The following is a 20,231-nucleotide window of genomic DNA, read 5'->3' on the forward strand; positions in this document are numbered from 1 at the left end:
CGTGTGTGTGCGTCTTCTGTGTGAGACAGAAGCTCATTTAACATTAAAGTGAGGTTTGAGAATGCAATAAGAATTGTGGTTCAAGCTAATCGGTGTGTGCTAAGACATTGTAAAATAGAGACAATGACTATATGACTATATATAGTCTTATATGATAACGGTTCTGCAATGTGGAGCTGCTTCCTTGGAGCGCAGCTTGTGAATGGCCTCATCTTGTCTCAGACTAGGAAACTCACAAATAGGTTGTAGGAACAGAATCAAAGGAAACTTAACCATAGAGGATCACATTTCAGGGTTTGACACACATGGCTCGTGGCCAGTAAATATCCTGCAGGTGGTCGCCCGTGGCCACTGAGTTGTATCAGGTCAGAAAGAGATGACGGTGGGCCTTGGGTTCGCTGCTTAAAAACCTTCATCCCAAAATTAGATTTTCCCTTTTTTCTGAGTTCTCAAATAAATAAAACAAATGTGTTAAAGAGGCCCAAGGTTGACAACTTTAAAGGAACATTTACAGCAAATAAACTCAAGACTAATTTAACCTCAAAATAATTATCTTAAAGGGAACAAGGAATTCTCAAAGGGGAAAAACAAAGACTTTAAAGACCTGAAAACTGAACCAGTTTGGTCACACATGGTATTTTATTTTGCTAAAGGGCATTACACCTGTTACTCAGAGTTGAACCTTTTCTATACTTTTTTTGTATCAGCTTTTGTTTCAAAACAATGGGGCTGTATTGAATGTCTGCATTTGTATCCAAACAGGCCGACTTTCTGTGATATTTCTTCAGCTATCTTTGGGTTGAACTCAAGTTTGACTGGCTCACATAGCTGCCTCACTTTTAAGGGGTGGCGATCACCATGGTAACCTATGGTGCAAGGGTAACTCATCCACTGACCAATCACAAATAATAAAGAGCAATATCCAATATAGTAACATTCTGTTGTCAGAGGATGGTTTTGATATATCGATCGATATATGAAAGCAATTAAAAGGTTGATTGACCTATACAACACATTTGTCTTTACAAAATAATACTATTTGTCCTGCTTTGTAAACCAGTATCTGTTTGTCCAATGATTAAGCGGGCCCTCCCATTCACTCTGCTGTGGTGTGATTGTGATTTAACAAGAACAACCCGGACTGGGCTGGAATGGCTGACTAATCTAATCACACTCAGATAAGAAATAAAACACACAGACAAGACATGTCGAAGACGGTCTAATTTAAAGTGAGCGTACGGTGGTATCTTCTTCACTTCTGTCTGTATTCATCTGACCTCTCGTTTCCTTAGTGTCCTGTATGCACTTAAAGCCTCCTGTCAGGTCAACTCATGTTTAGAGTATGTTGGTTTCAATTTGAACAAATGTCTCGAAAGACAAAAGGAGGTTGACTCAATGCATTAAAAAGTTAAGAAGACATTACAAAAGTCCCCTCTCTGTAAATGTTCAAACATGCGGGCTCATCTCTACTTTCTCCCACTTCTGTTTCCTCCTTGACTTGCACGTTAGAACTTTGCCCTCTGCCTCGACACAACAATATCACATTTATAGGTTTCGCTTCAAGGTCTCAAGGCACAGCAGTGGAGTCGCAACGTCGAGACGGTCTCCGAGAAAAGACAGAGACAGCGAGGAAAGAGGAACTTTCTATATGCGAGGGGGTTTTCTGCCAACCTACTTTGTCAGAGAATGCTCTCCGTCGTGGATTTTCATAAACAAAACCTGAGGTTCATCCGTTGGCTGCAACAAAAAGCAATCACGACTTGTTTGGTACCACTTGGGTCCACACCAGATTCAATTTGAAGCAAGGGGACCACTGCACACGGAGAGGATTCATTCTTCATGAAGAGGGATGTGCCTCTTTCTTTTGTAATCTAGGTGGAAGATTTTAATTACAAGCATGACCAGCAATAGAATTGGACTTGGATCTATTTCCTCTGCACTGGAAAAACAGAGAAAAGACATAGAACACTGTATCGCTCCTCTGTAAACCTCCACTAAACTTGAATGCTTCTTCACAGGGCTTTAGGAGGTTCTGTGCTTTTTGTCAAATAAATATTTTCAATATAATAAAACATTTTCCTAATACGGCTGGAACACAAGGTAATTATTATCAAAAGTTTACAAACAGTTTAGTCCCAGAGGTACCGTGATCCGGACATGAAATGAACTAATTGTTGTCGTTTTTTTTACAGCTGTTTATGTGCCGAAACAATAATTAGATTAAGATCTTATGGATGTAGTAATATGCTATATTTTCTTTTATATAAATGGAAACGCTGTTGAAAATGCAACGGCAGCATTCGGGCCATACTTTTTTGAATAATACAAGGAATCGATTTTCTGCAGAAATCAATTTGTAAGAAAAGTAGTCAGCCTTGTTGTGTCTGTGGCAGCTGGCGCCATGGCCGAGAGGAGACGGATGGACTACAGCGTGCACAGGGAGATCCTGGACGAAGGAGCAGTGGATGAGATGGCAAAAAGGTCCGACTCAAAGCCATCTCAGTGTGAGAAGTTCAAAAAGTCAATGAGGTAAAGTTCCCCACATCTTGTCTGCAGTGCATATAAACTCATTTCTCTCTGCTTAATCAAACATTTCCTGTCTTGCATCGTCAGGCACGAAGCATTCGGCAATCACGCTCAGAATAAATGAGTTATCGCACACCAGAATTCTTCAATAAAGTACTAAACTTACAGTGGTCGAAACCGATCAAAAGAACTATTTCCTCGCAGCACATCATATGACACTCAGCAACGTGCAATGACTCCTGCTTTATCTACATATTATCTAGTTGGAAAAGCAGTGCAGGGCTGTGTTCCTTTATGAAGTCAACACATGTTGAACTATACAGAGATAAAAACAGAGCTACACAAACAAGGTCAATATCACATCCAAGTGTCTCTCCAAATGTAAGAATACTCTTCACTAATGAGTTCATGATAATAACTTATTTTTCTCTCTGCCTGTCTTTGTCCCACAAACCCAGGTGCTCTGGTCCCAGGTTGAAGAGCTGCCTGCTGGGTAGCGTTCCTGTTGCGTCATGGCTGCCTCGTTACTCCATCAGAGAAAACGCCCTGGGTGACCTGATTTCTGGAATCAGCGTGGGCATCATGCATCTCCCGCAGGGTGAGGGTTCAGAAGATCAGTGCAGTGAAGGCTGCTGTGTCAGATAAAAAATATAACAAAATTAAATAAAAATGTTCACAGTGTTTATTCATGTAACTTCAAACGTCGGCAATATCCAGGATGAGATTTTGTTATAATTGTTTTTTATTTAAATGGTATCCTGCAGGTTTTGCATTGTCCTATACTAAATATCTTCCTCGTTATTATTACTGTATTGTTGGAAATCATATCCTCGGCTTTCACTACAGGTATGGCCTACGCCCTGCTAGCCTCTGTGCCTCCAGTCTTTGGACTCTACTCTTCCTTCTATCCAGTCCTCATCTACTTCATCTTCGGCACTTCCAAGCACATCTCAATCGGTTTGTACTTCAACACTTTCTGCATCTGCACATAGTCGTTTTGACACGGCTGAAGCCTTTCTATTGGTTGATTGAGAGGAAGTCATGAGAAAACTTTTGACATGTTTGTTTTTAAAGCACCTGGCAAAACAGTTCTCAAGACTTTAAGTATTTAGCTATAAATCAGAGGTACAAAAAACAAAACTCAGCTAATCTGCTATTCAAAGACTGACTTAGTGTGATCTGATCAGATTTGATTGACAGTGGCACCCCTCTGTCGACACAAGCGAAAAATCTGACGACTTTAATCAGATTTTGAATCTACCAGCGATGTGAGCTGGTCCTGGAAGTGTTTTCCCCATTCTGCAGTCCCAAAAACTATCAATAACCTTCATGCCATGGCCACCAGTTTTAATTATTTCCACTTTTGCCCACTTTTGTATTCTTGTCAGTCCGGCGTGGCGAACTTGTCTAAATACTACAATCTTCCTCAGCCTCTGCCTCCAATGCCACGGAGAAGAAGACAGTTAAAGGCGCGGATTGGAGTGGCAGCCAATTCAAACCACTTTGACCTTGAATTTGTGAACAAAACATCGCAATCTACCGGCGCATGTAACAACATTTCGAAGCATTGTTATTAGAAGTGTCTTCGTTGAAATGTACCTTGGAAAACATTAACTTCCTCCCCAAAGTTTTGTACCTATTGCTTTTGTGAAAAAAAGCTAATATTTTTCAAGACAGTTGTCAATCTTTTAATCTGATGATTAATCTGGCAGAGTGTCAGTGCCATAGAAGTGCTCCGACTGTGAGTAATGCAACATCTTTTATAGGAAAATTAATGGGACCTTTACTTCTGGAACCAGAAACCTCCCGAAAAAGCTCATCCAACTTTACTACTGTCTTTTTTTTTATTGCTCATTTCTGCTGGGTAGGTATAAATACATAGCCTGTCAAACCAGTGAAAAAGGTAAAGACAACAGAGTTAAATACCTCAAATGGTTCAATGGTTCAATGTTACCGCTCTGCTAGAAGATAATGTATCACATAGGTCCAAGAAGCTGGGGGGGGATTGGGCTTCAGGAGCAAGGTGGCGTTGAGAAAGATGTCTCTCAAATATGTTGTTTCATGGCCAGGAAAAACATGTATTGTGTGTCTCTGTCGCCCTTGTTTAGGAACATTCGCGGTGTTGAGTGTGATGATAGGAGGCGTGACGGAGCGATTAGCACCAGACTCCAACTTTATGACATGGGACAATGTGACCAACTCCAGTATCATTGACATCATCTCCCGGGATGCAGAGAGGGTCCGAGTGGCTGCAGCCGTCACCTTCTTGTCTGGATTATTTCAGGTAAATGAGAGTTACTGGAAGTCAAACATTTAGGGAGTAATCCTCCCATTGGATGTTGATGTTTCTTGGACAGATAGATGAATAGGCACATGCTGCTAGCAAGAAATACATCAGTGAATACAATAAAATACACTACAAATGCTTAAAGCATGCTTCAACAAAAGATGTAAGCCTTTAATAGGATACCTTTTAAGTATCTGTTCTCCCCTCGTGATTCCATATGAGCCTTTTATGTACTCTCTGTGACCTTCAGCTAGAAAGATGCTTGGCTCCTCCACTATCCTGGCTAAAGAGCAATATGTGATTGATTAGTTATGATTGGTTGTTCCGGCTGTAAAGCTACACACTGGCTTGTTTGTAATTCCAATAGGGATGTTATCTTGAAGCTACGGCAGCATGGTTGCTGCGTCCGTGTTGGTTCTCCCCTCTTGTTGCAGTGAGTGTGTCTTTCAATATGTACGTAGATTCTGCTCGGACTGGTCCAGTTTGGTTTCGTTGTGACCTACCTGTCTGAGCCGCTGGTCCGAGGCTACACCACAGGAGCTGCCATCCACGTCATCGTGTCCCAGCTCAAATACACCTTTGGCATCAGCCCTGTGAAATACAGTGGACCCTTGTCATTGATATATGTAAGAAAGAGCAGAGTCGGCAACACCTGCTGGCTTCTGCATGTTTTTCATTCATTTATTTAAAAGATTAATGCTGAAAGTAATACTTATTTCCAAAGCGTTTTGGGATTTTTTAAATGTATTTTATATGAGGGATACAAGAGGGATACACACACACATACATATATATATATATATATATATATATATATATATATATATATATATATATATATATATACATATATATATATATATATATACATATACATATACATATACATATACATATACATATACATATACATATATGTGTGTATCCCTCTTGTAAGCATGCTTCTATCTCTGCGATGGACAATAATCTAACAAGAGCATTGTCTAGTCTTGTATGAAATGTTGTACTACTTATTTCTCTCACACTTCCTCCTCTAAGCATTAAAGTGACAATTAGTATCTATTCCCTTTCAGACTGTGTTGGAGATATGCTCTCTCATTCCTCAGACAAACATTGGTACTCTAGTGGTCAGTATCGTCGCTATAATCGGCCCTCATCCTCAGCGAAGGAGCTCAAACTCATACTTGGGTAAAAAACTACCTGTTCCCATACCCTGTGGAGCTGCCTTGGAGTGAGTATGCGGTGCTATAGTCCCTCGTAATATACTCCATCGAGACACACACACCATCACACTTACACCCACAAATACAGCTTGTATTATCTGTTTCTCCAGATTGTAATTGCTACTATCATCTCCTGGCAAGTTAACTTGGCGGACAGATATAAAGTGGATGTGGTGGGACTGATTCCCTCCGGGTGAGAAACACACACAGACACACTCTCACACACACACACACACACACACACACACACACACACCAAACATACAGGAGTGTGTGTTTTACGCATGTGGAAAGGGAAAGTGTTTGTTATGGGTGATGTATTCTACTCTGTGTCCATGTCCATCAGCCTCCAGCCGCCTGTTCTTCCAACTGCCTCCCTGTTTGGTCAGGTGATCGGGGATGCCTTCGCTCTGTCTGTGGTTGGCTACGGCATCGCCATCTCACTGGGACGCATCTTTGCCCTAAAATATGGATACAAGGTGGACAGCAACCAGGTGGGGAGGTGATGGATGGAATCCAGGCTGAGCTGCTCTTTTACAGGTCGCATCTTGTGTATTAACAGTGTGAGTTTCCTCGTTTCAGGAACTGATCGCTCTGGGCCTGAGTAACGCCGTGGGAGGAATCTTCCAGTGTTTCGCCATCAGCTGCTCCATGTCTCGCAGCATGGTTCAGGAGAGCACAGGCGGGAAGACTCAGGTTGGTACGAGTGGACAATATCCTGCTGAACTGGCCTTGAGTCACACATTGTTAGGGTGCCTTTATCTCTGTGCAGAGAGCATTTAGTCTGGTTTTAGAACTCATTGGGCAAAGAAGGTTTAGCTTAAGATTATCACATTTTACTAAATCAACGGGACATTCATATTTTAAAGGGTCATTTTACAAAATAAGTCCAATATTGTCACACCCTCCTAGTATCAATATTGACGCTAACCAAAACAGTCTACATGGCTAAACCACTTGAGGTCAATGATACATTGTGATGTATTTCTTTTAGCTTAAGATGAATAGACTGGATTTATGTAACGTCTTCCTACCTTACCAGACAAACAGGCTCCTATTCAACCATTCACACACACATTGGATTAATGTGTGTGTGTGTGAATGGTAAAGCATAAAGCAATTTTTTTTTTAAAAACCCACCACTTCCTTATAAAAAGCTGTTACATTCCAATGAATTTTAGCTCCTCCTATTAGACCTTCAAATATCGACTGTATGATTGTTAATACTGTTTGTGGTACAGACTGGCAATACTTTCCTGAGAGGACTTTTTTCAGGGCAGTATTTTCAGCCCAATAGCGACTAAACTGGGCCATCTCAAAAGGTTAAATGGAGGGGAATAGCGTTCATAATTAACGTCACTCTCAAGTGGCATCATTAAAAAACACTTAAGCAATCGATTTTTGCTGACATCGTTAAAGTTCACCTACACAAACACATATTCGCTGAGAGGCTAAACCGGTTTAGTCTGACAACACCATTAATCAGCTATGGCCCTTTAGAGAGGAGAGGAGAGGAGAGGAGAGGAGAGGAGAGGCTTTAACTGATGGTGCCTTGACTCCTCTCTTAATCATGTACCAATTCTCTTTAATAATCACTCCATCATTCATCTTTTCCTCTTCTTTTTCTTTAACTCTCTTCCTCTGATCGCTCTCTCTCTCTCTCTTTCTCTCTCTCTCTCCTGATTTCCATTCATCATCCCTCTCTCTTCAGGTTGCTGGTGCTCTATCAGCGATAGTTATCCTTTTCATCACGCTCTGGATTGGAGCTCTCTTTGAAGATTTGCCAAAGGTACTGTGTGTGTGTGTGTGTGTGTGTGTGTGCGTGTGTGTGTGTGTGTGTGTATGTGTGTGTGTGTGTGTGTGTGTGTGTGTGTGTGTGTGTATACACATGTGTCCCATGGCCACCCTCCTCAAAATATAGACAACAGCTTGAGATTGTGTTGCTATAAGGCCACCAACAGTTATGACTTTCTTCAAACAAATGATATAAACATTGAAAGCAATGAGGCTGTAAAGCAAAGTTATGATATGAATATTATGACTGTAACCACTGCCATTCAGGTTTGACAGCTCTTAGTCATTTGTTTGCAGCCCATTTAACTCGAGCACATAACACTTCCACATCCTACATGAGAGGTTTTTATCTCAAACTCACCTTCATGTTTTAGGCCTCAAGACTGGAGCTCTCCATATAAACTATATCATACTTGACTCCCTTGGCAGGCAGTGCTGGCCGCCATCATCTTTGTCAACCTCCATGGCATGATGAAGCAATTCATGGATGTCCCTGCACTGTGGAGGAGCAACAAAGTAGACATGGTGAGTGTACTAAAAACTATAGGTGAGGAAATGTTTTGGGAAGAGAGATTTATCTATAATATTAAACAAGAATTTAAATATGAGTGCAGATAATTAGCGTGCTGAGAACGTACATGTTCATGGTTGTGTACTACACATTAGCATGCTATAACATGCCAACATTTACATGGTAGCATTCATACATGTTGTGCTCAGATGGGAACAACAGGCCGCCGAGGGGGAGACTTTTGCCTTCTGTAACGAGCGCTTGATTTAAGGGTCGCTTGATTTATTGTCAGTCATCATCATCATCATCATCATCACTCTCTTTCTGTCTCTCCAGGCGATCTGGGTGGTCACCTTCATCCTCACCTTGCTATTGAACCCTGACCTGGGACTGGCTGCTGCCATCGGTTTCTCCATGCTCACCGTCATCTTCAGGACACAGCTGTAGGAATGCATTGCCACACATACCCACAAGTATACACTAATAAACACACACACACGTGTTCAGTGTGAAAATTAAACCACCAATCACTACATCAAGCAAGGAATTCAGTTATTTTCTTGCAGACCATAAAATGTTACAGATTGTTCACAGATGTCTTTGTTTTGTGTGTATTCCAGACCTCAATACTCCATACTAGGGCAGGTCCCAGACACAGACATTTACAGGCCACTGGAGGACTACGATCAGGTACGGCACATTATTTTTAAATAACTTGAAATTGGGGGTGAATACGGGTCTCGAGATGAATAGAATAATAAAAGCGATTGTGACTAATGACACTAGCCTAAACAGCATATGTGATGTCTTTGAAATGAGCAGTTTATAAAGCACACCTCAGTTACTGACATTATAGCCAAGAGTTATATGCTAATGTACACACACTCCACACCTGCAGTCCATATTGAAACAAGTTATGATATGGATATTACAACTGGAAACACTGCCATGCTTAGTCATTTGTTTGCAGCCCATTTAACTCGAGCACATAACACTTCCACATCCTACATGAGAGGTTTATCTCAAACTCACCTTCATGTTTTAGGCCTCAAGACTGGAGCTCTCTATATAAACTATACTTAGCACAACATTTTACACAAATATCCAATGATGAATCTTCATGACTTTGGTGTTCCCCCTGCACCACCATGAGGGTGTGATTGTGGTTTTATGGGAAATGTTGTTACGGGAAATGATTGGATGGTTTCAGGTGAAGCAGGTGCCAGGGATTTTGATCTTCCGTTCCTCTGCCACCCTCTACTTCGCCAATGCTGAGATGTACCAAGAGGCACTTGGAGAGAAGGTGAGGACACACACACACACGCACGCACTCACACACACACAGACACACACACACACTTAAGCTCCCAGACACTGACGCACGCTTAAACTCCCAGACACTGACGCACACTTAAGCTAACTTTTTTTTACGTGTAGCCACAGGAATTGAACACAAACGCCAACAACTTTGAAAATAGGCAACTTTATTGCTCACTCCAAGAATAATTCCAAGCAGAAGAATCAAAAAGACGGCCTCACACATGTGATCTATTGTGATCATAACCAGACAAATCGACAAAGGGGACAGACACAAACAGGGTTTGAATACACAGGGCTGGTGCAGCTGATTAGACACAGGAGGAAACAATCAGGGTCATGGCAGACAATCACAGGGACAGGAAGTGCAGGGAAACAGAGGACACGAGAGACGGGGACTTCAAAATAAAACAGGAAACACGACACACAACTATACAGATCCTGACACCTTTAACCTTATCCTACCCTAAAACCAGGTCTTAATCCTTAACAGAACAGAACAGAAGTGCAGACTGGTGACATGTCCCCAAACTAAAGGTCTAAAAGTAAAATGGCCCGCACCACAACACAAACACGAGAATATTAATGCATATTGATATATTAATGTGGACATCCCCAGTGAACCGTATCAGACACCATAATGGAAACAGGACAAATGTATATGAACATACAGCTACACACACACACACACACACACACACACACACACACACATAAAGAAAAAGAGGAACAACCACCTCCAGCAACAATCCTTTTTGGCACAATTTCCGTGCAATTAACTCCTCTCTTGCAAACATTATTTCTGACACACTAATAACTGACCCGCCATTTCACCAATTCACACATCACGACCGTGACAGACATTGTTCAAAATGTCATCCCACCATTTTCTCCTCTCTTTTCTTCCGATAAACTTTTGTTTGAACACTCCCCCCTCTCCCCTCCTCCTCCTCCTCCTTCTCCTTCTCCTCTGTCAAGTCTCTTTGGGGGGAATAGGAAGACGGATTGAGGGAAGGTAGAAGAAGATGACAAAAGATGGAGGGGGGGTGAGAGGCAGGGATTGAATAAGAGAGGGAGATAATGCAGCAGCTCATTCATTAAAATGTCAGCATGTCAAAGCTCCGGGGTCGCGCTTTTCTTGCTTATCTTTGATGCACAAATAAGCTTTCATAGAGCTGTTGTTGACTGGCAGAAGCTGCCCGTCTGCTCACGAGGTGAGAAATTGCTACCAGATGAATTACGGTCATTTTCTATCTGGATGATACGAGTTTCTACTCGACCGCTCACTGAGCCGTGCAGACAACTCAAAGTTGAAGGGTTACTTTTCCAAGAAATGGTGAAAGTTGCTGGGGAAATATGGGATCACTTACCGCTTGTCCTCACCGGTAGCGATTAAGCTGATGGGTTGCACTTGTGTAAGGGGATACTAATGCTGTAATTGCACGAACCAGTGATGTCATGCAGCAAGAAAGGTTTCCAGAAGTAACTCGTACATTGGTTCAGCATGAATTATCAGTTCCCATCATCCTATTATTGTTGTCTTGATGAGTTCAAATGTCCAACAAACTCCTAAGCTGTGTTTTTTGAGATGCGAATAGCTATCAAGTAGGAAGGCACGAATGGCTGTTATCAAATTCTGATCCACTTTGCCATTGAGACAAAACACGAAGCAGAAGGCTTAGACTCTCAGACTCTCAAGGAACAGCATTTCTTGATAAACGTATTTCATGATAAAGGTATTTCTTGAGAAGACGTAAAATGTAATAAAAGTCAAGGAAAAACTCCCATCCTATCAGAACGCCAGAACACAAACTTCAACAGTTAATTTCATGTCAACTTTAAACAAACACCCTCAAGCGGAAGAACCGAGCTGCCTGAGCAAATAAGACGGTGTCTCATGCTGTTGTTTAGACAAGCAACACCTTCGCCGCTGGTTGATGGTTTTTGTTTTGAGGAGTTGGATAACTTGGACTGACTGAACTGGCTTAACTGGCAATCGTCTGTGTTCCTGTCGTCATGAGCTTTACTTCCTCATATTACTCATAGCATAATAACATTTGACATGTAATCCTCTGAGGGTAGGTAGGTTCACATTGGTTTTGTTATGCTTCAATGTGGTTTGCCGCAGGGTACAATACATATATTCTTTCATTTCTAAGTACTCATGTGTTCGAAAGAATTTGTGAAATGTAAATGTGAAATAGTGTCGTGGTGCATTGCAGTCACAGTGGATCCCGCAGGAGGAAGCAAGATTTGACTGGTTTTCGAAAATGTATGTGAACTTCACTATGACCCTCTGTGGTTGTCTTTTGCGGTTTCTTTTAGTCTGGCATTGACATTACCAACATCCTGTCTGCAAAGAAGAAACTAGAGGTCAAAAGGACGAGGCACGAGAAGAAAAATGCCAAGAAAGCTGCCAAGAGGAAAGCAGTGGACATGGTGAGGACGACCGGAGACACGATTACTGTAAATGACGCCTAAAAGTTTTTTGCAGACCGCCATCAGAGCTCCATGTTGTTAAGTGGACTTCCTGGTAATGCGATTACCTTTGACTGGTAACATTTTAACGTTTGAATGGCATGTCTCCTCCTTTACAGGAGGGGGGGCCAAAGAAGGTAGAGCAGAAGGAGATTGCCATCATTGAGATGGATGCTGAGCCCGACCCCTCACTCCCCAGAGCCATCATCCTCGACCTCAGCCCCGTCAACTTCCTGGATACTGTGGGAGTCAAGGCGCTACGCAGCGTACGTACATGACACATTTACACATATACAAAGAGGGGAAATATAAGTAACTTGGAGATATTAGGAATTGTGCATTAGTATATGTAAGTTCGTTGGTCTACAAATCAAAATGTTGTGTGTCTTAATATTTCGACAACTTAACAGGTTTCTATTAAGAATGTCTACATTTTCGTCATCTAAATTTCATCTAAACTGCTCTTTTTCCTCACCTTGCTATTGAATGGATAATAAACTGTCCCTATGAGAATATGGCGAATACAAGATTACTGATTCTGATCCTTTTATTGCTGCTGTCTACATTTCTTCCTGTTTAATCAGCTCTTGTAACTTTACTTTCTCATCTCTTCGTGCAACTAGAACTTTCCTCCATCCCTGTGCAATTAAATTTCTGTAAATTGAATTGTCAGACTAATGAAATGATCCCCAGTCTGACCTTTGCTCATTGTGTGTACCATTTGGTGCTTCTGTGTCTGTTTCAGATCCAGAGGGACTATGGGGACATTTGTATAGAGGTGCTTCTCGCCGGCTGCTTGAGTACGTTTTATTGTTTTTTTTAATGAAATAAATGAGAAAAGTTAAGACCACCACCAGAGTGGCTTCCGTTTACGTCTGTCCGTGTGACTATCTGCTTTCTGTATGTTTCAGTGTTATCAAGAAAATGAAACTTCTGTGACTTGATTCTTTTATATTGCATTTCTATTATAAAATACAAGGTTCCCATGTATCCTTAATACGTATTAAAAGGCATTGAATTAATAAATTGCCTTAATTGGTATTAAAATGTCTCAAATCAAGCTTAAAAATTGTATATGGTGGCATCTATATAGCGTCTTTCTAGTCTTTACGACCACTCAAAGCGGGTTGGGGGACAATTTGGGGTACAGTTGCCCAAGGCTCATCGGTGCCTATCGTGGCGGCAGCCCTAGAACCCGGTGGTGGACACCGGGGGTGAGGGTAGCCGTCAAACTGAAGAAGGAGGCCTTTCGGGCCTGGCTGGCCCAGGGGTCTCCTGAAGCAGCTGACGGGTACCGGCGGGCCAAAAGGGCTGCAGCGACGATGGTCGCGGAGGCTAAAACTCGGGCATGGGAGGAGTTCGGGGAGGCCATGGAGAAGGACTTTCGGTTGGCCTCAAGGAAGTTCTGGCAAACCATCCGACGGCTCAGGAAGGGAAAGCAGGGTCTACCCCAGGCTGTTCTCAGCAGGGGGGGGGAACTGCTGACCCGGACTGGGGACATCGTCGGGCGGTGGAAAGAGCAATTTGAGGAACTCCTAAACCCGGCCAACATGTCCCCCGGAGAGGGGGCAGCGCCGGAAGACTTTGGGGTGGATTCACCCATATCCCTGGCAGAGGTCGCTAAGGTAGTCAAAAAGCTCCTTGGTGGCAAGGCGCCAGGGGTGGATGAGATCCGCCCTGAGATGCTGAAAGCGCTGGACATTGTTGGGCTGTCTTGGTTGACACGCCTTTTCAGTGTCGCATGGGGGTCGGGAACAGTGCCCATGGACTGGCAGACCGGGGTGGTGGTTCCCATCTTCAAGAAGGGGGACCGGAGAGTGTGCTCGAACTATCGTGGTATCACACTGCTCAGCCTCCCGGGAAAAGCTTATGCCAGGGTGCTGGAGAGGAGGCTCCGACCGCTTGTCGAACCTCAGATTCAAGACGAACAGTGCGGATTCCGTCCCGGTCGTGGAACAGTGGACCAGCTCTTTACCCTCGCAAGATTACTGGAGGGGTCCTGGGAGTTTGCCCAACCAGTTTACATGTGCTTTGTAGACCTGGAGAAGGCTTTCGACCGGGTCCCTCGGGGGTTTTTGTGGGGGGTGCTGCGGGAGTATGGGGTGCCGGACCCGTTGGCACGGGCCATCCGGTCTCTGTACGCCTGCAGTAGGAGCTGTGTTTGTATCCTTGGTAGTAAGTCAAACACGTTGCCGGTGGGTGTTGGCCTCCGCCAGGGCTGCCCTTTATCACCGGTCCTGTTCGTGACCTTCATGGACAGGATATCTAGGCGCAGCCAGGGGGCGGAGAGGATCCGGTTCGGGAGTCTCGGGATCGCCTCTCTGCTGTTTGCGGATGATGTGGTCCTGTTTGCCTCCTCGGACCGTGACCTCCAGCATTCACTGGGGCGTTTTGCAGCCGAGTGCGAAGCGGCAGGGATGAGAGTTAGCACCTCCAAATCTGAGGCCATGGTGCTCTGCCGGAAACCGGCGGATTGCTCCCTCCAGGTGGGGGCAAACTGCCTACCCCAAGCGAAGGAGTTCAAGTATCTCGGGGTCTTGTTCACGAGTGAGGGTAAGGTGGAGCGGGAGATCGATAGGCAGATCGGTGCGGCTGCAGCAGTAAAACAGGCGCTGTACCGGTCCGTCTTAGTGAAGAGGGAGCTGAGCCGGAAGGCAAAGCTCTCCATTTACTGGTCGGTCTACGTTCCAACCCTCACCTATGGTCACGAACTCTGGGTCGTGACCGAAAGAACGAGATCTCGGATACAAGCGGCCGAAATGAGCTTCCTCCGTAGGGTGGCCGGGCTCAGCCTTAGAGATAGGGTAAGGAGCTCGGACATCAGGGGGGAGCTTGGAGTCGAGTCGCTGCTCCTTCGTGTCGAAAGGAGTCAGCTGAGGTGGTTCGGGCATCTAGTCAGGATGCCTCCTGGACGCCTCCCATTAGAGGTTTTCCGGGCACGTCCAACTGGTAGGAGGCCCCGGGGAAGACCGAGGACACGCTGGAGGGATTATATCTCCCAGCTGGCCTTGGAACGCCTCGGGATCCCCCAGAATGAGCTGGAAAGTGCTGCGGGTGAGAGGGAAGCCTGGGTCGGCCTGCTGAACCTGCTGCCACCGCGACCCGACCCCGGATAAGCGGGTGATAATGGATGGATGGATGGATGCCCAAGGCTCTCCCTCCTGAGCCACAGTCGCCGCTCAAGACATGCTAAGACAAGAGAACTAGGATTTTATCAATCATAATTTTTCTGACATTGCAAATTTAAAATCTCCCCAAAAATGCGTACCAGTCATTTAGTTTAAAGTATGCTCAGGGAAGATTCACGGCGTGCTGAAACTGGAACGAGGCAATGTGTATGAGGCGCGGTGCAGTTTGTTCAGGAAGTGTTTAAAACATGATAATTGATGTTGGTTTTGTTTTGTCACATTCCAGCCCGCTGAGCGAACACATTTAAATTCATTCAAACAATTATTATTATTATGTTGGCCTTCTGCTTATGTTTTGTAACATTTATGTGAAGTAGTTCAGTCAATAGCTGGTATGTTTTCCAGAAATCACCATTCCAGGTTTGCTTGGGTCAAAAGCCTGTCATGAGAAAAATAGTTTATCGCGAGTGTTTGGACTATAGCAAAGAATATTTACACTGCTTGGAAATATACCACGCTTTAATTAGCACAAAAATCATCTTTCTCACTCTCTCTCTCTCTCTCTTTCTAGCTGGAGTCGTGGACAACCTGCAGACTGGAGGTTTCTTTAACGACAAAGTGACAAAGTCCTGTCTCTTCTCCACCGTCCATGACGCCGTTCTGCACTGCAAGTCGGCCACAACGCAGAGCCGAGATACGGTGATACACACACACACTCAGACAGACACGTCATCACACATCACAAAATAGAGTACTGAAGTGTGCACGTTGTGCAGCATTATCCACTAGTAAATGAGGCGGGTGGATTACATTAGGTAAAGCCTGACAGAATGTTAGGGTCTAAAAGTCTGAACCAAAGTCTAAACCAAGGCTCCCGTTTTTGTTATTGTGTACATTGGATCCAGTTAGTTTTGGTTTCACGTTGCATTGCTTCACACCAGGGATATTTTTACTGAAATGTTTGAGGTCAGTGTGAAAGGACCCTTAAACTCGGGCTATTTTAGTTTTTCTTACTGCCGTGCTCCTCGAAACTCACAGTTGACGTTATATGTTAAAACCCCTCTTAAAACTTGATTCATTATATTTTTGCCGGGGTAACGAGATGGACACACAGCGCTGATGTGATATCATCTTATACAGTTGATGTAGGAGTTGTAAATGAACGAAAAAATATGATCAGGCTATTTACTATGCTATTACTGAATTCATTGATTTGGCATATTTCTCAAAAGGTATTTTGGCCAATGATAATTTCATCTGTTCATCCCTTACCGATAGCACTTTGTTGTTTAGCACTTTAGTAGCACTTAAATGGCACTTACAGATAGTACTCTGTAGTTTAACGTTATTGAAGAAATTGTACTTGCTTGATTCTTGTTGTTCTGAGTTTGGACTCATGGTTTAATGCACTTATTGTAAGTCGCTTTGGATAAAAGTGTCAGCTAAATGACATGTAATGTAATGTAATGTAAATCTGCTTATCGTCAAAATATGCTTTTTCCATTTACATTCTGTATGCACAGTTGGACACAAATGTTGTGTTTCTTAATTGCATCCGAAATACTGCAGATTTCAGCACACACCAGCAATCTCCCTAACACGTGGTTTACATAATAACATGATTTAAAAAGGGGTGTGTGCATGTGTGACTGTCCTAATCTCATTTACACACCTGTGCCTGCATGGATGTCTGCATATTGTTCCGCGCATGTGCTTTTGGTTTCCGCCTGTTCTGTTTTAGTGTTTAGTTGGGAGGCGGACTTTATGTTTCTGCCCCCATGAGACAAATATAACAGAGAACAAAGACGTGGCGCTGATCCATGAAATACAGTTTACAGGAGCGACCGCTTTTCATGGGAGAGTTGGGGAGCGCACACACACACACACACACACACACACACACACGCACACGCATATACTCAAACGCATTCACTGGCACACACACAAAGGGAGAAAAGAATACAGAGAATGTAAGCGGGTGGATGATGAGATGAGCATGAGGCTGGTGAAGAGAGCTGTGCAAAGAACAAGAGCACACAGTAACACACATGTAGGCATGTGCACATGAATGAATACTTGTATGCATACGCATTCACGTGCAGCCCGTACCGTATGACTATATTTCACATGGAAATGGTTTTCTGTGAGTTTGGAAATCCATCCGGCTCATATCTCCAGCTCACCTATTTCTGAGATTGCGGCATCCTGAGCCAAAGTTAAGAGGCATCATCATGTTTACGGTCCTCCTCATTAAACGTCACTGAGGCTTTCATGCCACCGGGGAGAAGAGACAAATCTGGAAAATATTTTGAAAATCTTCCATCATTCGTCCCACTTGGTATCTCTCTCTCTGAAACAAAATAAAAGTATTGACACACCTCTCCCTCTCTCCCTCTCTCTCCCTCTCTCTCCCTCCTCTCACCGTGGTGCCTCTGATTTCCTTTGATCTCTCCTGTACTTCGGTTTCACAGGAGATCGCAGCGACACATTTGTGAGTCCTGAGAAGAATGATGGAGGATATTGTGAAGGAGCGCCAGACACTCTGTCTGTCTTAGGATTTTTATCCAGTGAGCTTCAGATTTCCGGGACTGCCTTCTGTCTCAAACACAGACACTCAAACCTGCAGATGCATGCTCATTGTAACAAATACAAGACATGAGGACGGAAAATTTAAAACAGAATGCATGTAAATGAGAACAGAGTACACACCTGGAGTCATATGATGATATGCCTTGCTGCAGGAGTGTACAACTCAAAGCCATGGAAAAATAACAACACAAACATACACACATGTGCAGTCAGTGCGCATGATGTTGTTCTGCAATGTATTTTACATGTTTTGTTTTTTTTAATAAATGAAGTTATTAGATCGCATTTAATCAGTAACAAAGACCAAAATAAATACCTGCATGGATGGTATATTTAAGAAAATCAAAAAAATCTGTCAATGAATGCATTACTAATAAATACAGTGTTACTTAGTCAAAGGCTTCTCATTGAATGTGAATGTTCATTTCCTTTCCAAAGACAGACCGTTTTGATTTGAATATTCCAATGAAGACATTTTGATTTGGTGACGCAACGACAAGAAATCTGAAAAAAAAAAGATCTGGACTGATGAAACTGATGCTTCAAAATAGATGCAGGGTGTTCTCCTTTCCGGTCCCACTCGGACCGGCTGCTGGCGTCACTCTCAGACTCCAGTCTACACACCTTGTTTATCTACAGGCTTGTTCCGTGAATTAGTTTATACTGTATAAGGAGTTGTTCAGAGACATGTTTAAGTCCTTATGCCAGATGTTGCAGCCGCTCATTAAAGTAGCACAAGCACAGAGAATAGCAGTGAGGACAGTGCAAACCAAACCCATAACCACCCCAGATGTTCTCATATTGTAGCGCATACGCAAATACAATCGTTTTTTTTCTTTCTTTTTTTGACCCTAAGTCACTTATGAAACTGCACATTCACGGATACAATTCACCGTGTTTTGATCAGGGAGCTTGAAGTCACACGTGGATAAGTAAACTAAAAAATGTGATTCAAAAAGGGATCTGCGTTGGTCACTTTCAATGTTTACTGTTTGCTTCATTTTTCCTGGAAGCAGTTAGAGAGAATGAGAGAATGAGAGTTCACTGTTAACTGAAACCAGGTCCAATACGTCATTGCTTATTGGAACACAAACACTTTTCCTGATTTACAGTAATGGTTATTATTTCCAATGCCTTGCCTTGTCCGCCATGGATTAACATACGTAGTCCAAAAAGTGAGGCAAAGACTTTTATCTCTGAGACTATACTCACCAAATAAATGACTAAACCTAAAGCTGCACGAGTGAATATGTTTGTAATCGTGACATATTGCATATCAAATGACAACCCCACAGAGAATTATCACCAACTCGGCTCTAAGGTGCCATTTGAGAGCCTTTGGGTCATTATATATATATATATATATATATATATATATATATATATATATATATATATATTGAAACCTGCATTGTTTACATACATGTTGACTGGCTTGCAATATTCGTCCCATTCCCTGCCTTTGTTATATGTATATCTATAGGTCATTTTTTTCACTTTCACCATAAAACTTGATATGGTCATATCATGGCAATGTTGTGTTAAGCCTGTTTCATATGGAAGATGCTATAAGTACCCAGGTGTCAGAAGCTGAATGTGCTATTTGCACCCGGGTGTGGTGGAATATCCAGTGTGGCTATTTACACTGCGATCCACATGGCATGTCAGAGACAAGCACACAGGTGTCTGCAGCCGACAACATGCACCCGACCTTGGCACCCATACTCTATGTGGAGGCAGTCTACAGGAGGCTGTGCATATTTTTACCAACCAAGTATAGTTTTGCCGAAACCTAACCAAACATAAACAGAGATGACAGTTCACAAAACCGTCATGATAATCATTGTATGGGTGGTTTGTAAGAGAATGGGCTCCGTTCATAAAGTTACTCAGTGGTACAAAAAGCTAAACAATGTCAGAGTATAAAATTCAGAAAACATTACTCTCAGTCATCTCTTGCATTCATGGGCCCATGAAGTGAGCAGACTATAGTTCAGCCCACGCTCCTGTATCCTTCTAATGATGTTTCGTATTAGGAAGTCGATTTACCTTAAAAAGTGACGCCTCTTTCCCAGTGTAGGTCTATGGAGCCAATGGCATCAGGTGGCGGAATGTAACTTGTAATTGTTTGGCCAGTAACATTTGCTTCATAGCCCATGGCCCTTATTTGTTGAGGCTTGGAATGAGTCCTAAAACCCAGAAATGAGTTTGCATTTTTACACTTTAGGTTCCCTCGTCTCAAAGTCAATGGGTTATTTTAAACGGGTGTTTGCTGTGCCTGAAATACTCTCTGTGGTTAACACAAGCTTAAGAGATTTCTACATTTCTACAAATTAAAATAGGTCAGGAGATATCAGGTAGACTTTAGCTAAATAGGG

The 20,231-nt window shown here is 43.0% G+C and overlaps 1 protein-coding gene across 1 annotated transcript; it reads left to right on the plus strand.

The window, feature by feature from the left end:
- Positions 1 to 1,960: 1,960 nt before the first annotated feature.
- Positions 1,961 to 18,138, plus strand: slc26a6 (solute carrier family 26 member 6). Its single transcript, XM_034536791.1, is given in 20 exon segments — positions 1,961 to 2,100; positions 2,394 to 2,529; positions 2,985 to 3,124; positions 3,373 to 3,483; positions 4,635 to 4,810; positions 5,275 to 5,439; positions 5,887 to 6,048; positions 6,147 to 6,229; positions 6,383 to 6,530; positions 6,619 to 6,732; positions 7,748 to 7,825; positions 8,260 to 8,355; positions 8,678 to 8,784; positions 8,962 to 9,031; positions 9,552 to 9,644; positions 11,984 to 12,097; positions 12,256 to 12,402; positions 12,882 to 12,936; positions 15,836 to 15,963; positions 17,736 to 18,138. Coding segments are annotated over 19 exon segments (2,139 nt in total). The 5' UTR covers positions 1,961 to 2,100; positions 2,394 to 2,401; the 3' UTR covers positions 17,760 to 18,138.
- Positions 18,139 to 20,231: the final 2,093 nt, after the last annotated feature.

The sequence above is a fragment of the Cyclopterus lumpus genome, chromosome 7, assembly GCF_009769545.1.
Source record: "Cyclopterus lumpus isolate fCycLum1 chromosome 7, fCycLum1.pri, whole genome shotgun sequence".
In the NCBI taxonomy this organism is placed as follows: domain Eukaryota; kingdom Metazoa; phylum Chordata; class Actinopteri; order Perciformes; family Cyclopteridae; genus Cyclopterus; species Cyclopterus lumpus.